At 39.7% G+C, this 3,023-nt stretch overlaps 1 protein-coding gene across 1 annotated transcript in view; it reads right to left on the reverse strand.

The window, feature by feature from the left end:
* KLRG1 (killer cell lectin like receptor G1) overlaps positions 1 to 2,306 on the reverse strand; it is a 31,773-nt gene extending 29,467 nt beyond the window's left edge. The window contains exon 1 of the mRNA XM_006164871.2: positions 2,165 to 2,306. Coding sequence (XP_006164933.2) covers positions 2,165 to 2,249 — 85 coding nt within the window. The 5' untranslated portion in view covers positions 2,250 to 2,306. The remainder of the gene's footprint in view (positions 1 to 2,164) is intronic.
* Between the last annotated feature and the right edge of the window lie 717 nt (positions 2,307 to 3,023).

The raw sequence follows: 3,023 nt of genomic DNA on the forward strand, positions 1-3,023 counted from the left end.
CCGGCGTGTTTTAGGCCACCAGGTCCGGGACGCGAACCGCAGTCAACTACGTGGGAGTCCAATGACATAGCCATTACACTAACTGCTGGTCCCAAGAAATTAATTTAATTATCTCATTTCTCTATTTAATTTTAGATAAATTATCCTGTACATGTGTATATATGTGTGTGTATGTGTAAATATATATATATACATATATATATATGAAAATTAGTGTCTTAATTAAAGATTTCAAAAAAGAATTATAGTGAGAGATGCCTTTATAAATAGAAAATTCTGCATGATAAATTTTTTTGGGGGGGGAGAGGTTTTTGCTATAGGGCACATGTGCCTGCCAGAAAGACAGAGAGAGACAGACAGAAAGCAAGAAATCACCTCCCAGGGGGGACGGCCACACCACAATCCCTTCTCCTCCATTCTCCTCTCAGGATCTTGGGCACGAACACACACGTGCCCGGAGTGAGTTTAAGCCACCGGGTCCAGGACTCAAACTGCGGTCGACGACATGGGAACCCAGCGCCATAGCCATCATGCTAACTGCTGATCGCCTGCATGATAAATTTTGATCCAATGAGCCCAAAATGCTGGGTGCTATGGCTATCAAAACATAATTATACTTGGGTCAGCAGGTGGTGTGGTAGGCACTGGACACTCCCACATGGCCAACCACGGTTCAAGTCCTAGATATTGTGACTTACTTTCTCACTTTCCTTCTCTCTGTGTGTCTGTTTTTTTCTGGTTAAATGAAAATAAATGAGTGCATAAGTAAAATTAAATAAATAATAATTTTTTTAAAAATAATAATTATATTTGTTGGGCAAGCCAGATGGTGTAGTGGTTAAGGTAGCTGAGTCCCACATGGATGACTGCACAGTTTGACTCCTGGACCTGGCAGCATGTAAAACACACCAGGCTCATGTGCAAGCATGTATCTCCCAAGAGGAGAATGGAGGAGAAGGGATTGTGATGGGGTCATCCCCTGTGTGGGGTGATTTCTCACTTTTTCTCTCGCAAGGGAGTGCACATGTCCTATAGCAAAAATTAAAAAAAAATTATTATTATTATATTTGTGTAACCACCATCTAATTCAAAAAAGTAAATAAAAAATTTAATACACTTTTAAAAGGTTTGCACCAAAACTCTTAATAGTTCTAAGTTCTAACCTCTCACTGTGTGACTTTGACCTTATACTTTAAGATATACATTTCCTTTGATGTAATGTTTCTATTCTTTATAAATTAGCACGGATATAATCCAATAAAAGAAAAAATATAAAAACAAATATCTCCAGGGCTATATAATTTCTAGTCACAGAAATAAGTCAAAATGACTAAGTACACTGGAACGATTAGAAACCATAAGTCTAGGTAGTAAAAAGACAGAAAACTGACGGAGCTACGTTAAAGAATATGCCTTCTGAGAGTTTGCTGCATAAAAATAACATCGAATATTCATTTTGGAATTGATATCCTTTCTTCCTCCTGTTGCCTTTCTAGTATGAGGTAAAAATCCTGGATATCTAAATTAGTTGTTTTTCTGACAAAACTTTACTATTGCTTATAAGTAAATTATTGGTGTCCTCCTTATTTCAAAGTCAGAAAAACAGAGATATATCTAGAATTTTTTAAATTTTATTTATTGTTACTATTATTACTATTGCTGTTTAATTTGAACACAGAGAGACAGAGAGAGAGAGAGAGAGAGAGAAAAAAACAAAGAGAAAAAGAAAGAAAGACACCACGTCCAGGACTTGAACCATGGTCGGCCATGTGGGTGTCCAGCACCCCAACCATCACACCACCTGCCAGCCCGAGATATCTAGAACGTAAAGGGCTAGTCTGAGGTTATTTCAAACATGACTAAAGAGATAAGCATTCTCCCAACAAAGTCCCTGTTTCCATACAGGAGCTGTCAAGCAAGATGACACCAACCTGATTTGGGTTTTCCAGAGTGGTCACGCAAATGAATAGTTAGAAAAGAACTGACCCGAGACCTAAACTCAGATCCTGAACCATTACACTACATTCTTAAATTTCAACTCTAGACTTCAAACTAAACCAAAAGTATTTCCTCAAATTATTCTTGATTTTTCTACCCTTTAGACTGCAAATTTATAATCTACAGTCACTCTGTGTGCTTTTCTGTATTGACTTGGATAACTTACCTTTTCGCTGCAGTCTGTAGTCATTCTGGGCTTGGGTTTCAGGACATATCTCTAACATGGAATAAATACTGTCAATCATCGCCATCTAATATTTCTCACATTCAGTCGAGAGAGATCAATTACTCAAGTGTGAGGAGTCGTGTTGGAGAGGAAACAGCCCAATCTCTCAAGTAAGCAGGAAACTTGACAAAAGCAGAAGTAAGGTTTCAGGAAATGATTCAAATCTGGGGCTACGTATAGAAATTAATCGTCTACATTGTCCATTTTTACAGCCCTACCGCACTCTTTAGATGACCATAAAATATGTACAAAGTTGATTCCCCCGTTCATTTCATTCTCTTCGGTCAGGAAAAGTTGCTCTCAAGGCCAGCAATTTCAATGATGGAAATTAAAATAAAAATGAGAGTAGTTCCTAACTATGAATTATCTCCAATCTTTCCTCTGCTTTGTTTCCTTCTGAGAAAATAGATGCCTACCCAATGGGGTTAATTGCAACCTTTCTGGACCTTTCCAGCAGTGATTAGTGACGGGGAAATGGGCAGGTGGCTGCCTCCACCTGGAATCATGAGCTAAATGGACTACTGCCCAGTTACGACCTACGAACATGGCAGAGCCCCATCTTCCCCAGAACACCCTCTCTACAAACATGGCAGAGCCCCATCTTCCTCAAAACACCCTCTCTACGAACATGGCAGAGCCCCATCTTCCTCAAAACACCTTCTCTATGAACATGGCAGAGCCCCATCTTCCCCAAAACACCCTCTCTACGAACATGGCAGAGCCCCATCTTCCCCAAAACACCCTCTCTACGAACATGGCAGAGCCCCATCTTCCCCAAAACACCCTCTCTACGAACCAT

The sequence above is a fragment of the Tupaia chinensis genome, unplaced genomic scaffold (genome assembly GCF_000334495.1).
Source record: "Tupaia chinensis unplaced genomic scaffold, TupChi_1.0 Scaffold143747_1, whole genome shotgun sequence".
NCBI classification, from domain to species: Eukaryota; Metazoa; Chordata; class Mammalia; order Scandentia; family Tupaiidae; genus Tupaia; species Tupaia belangeri.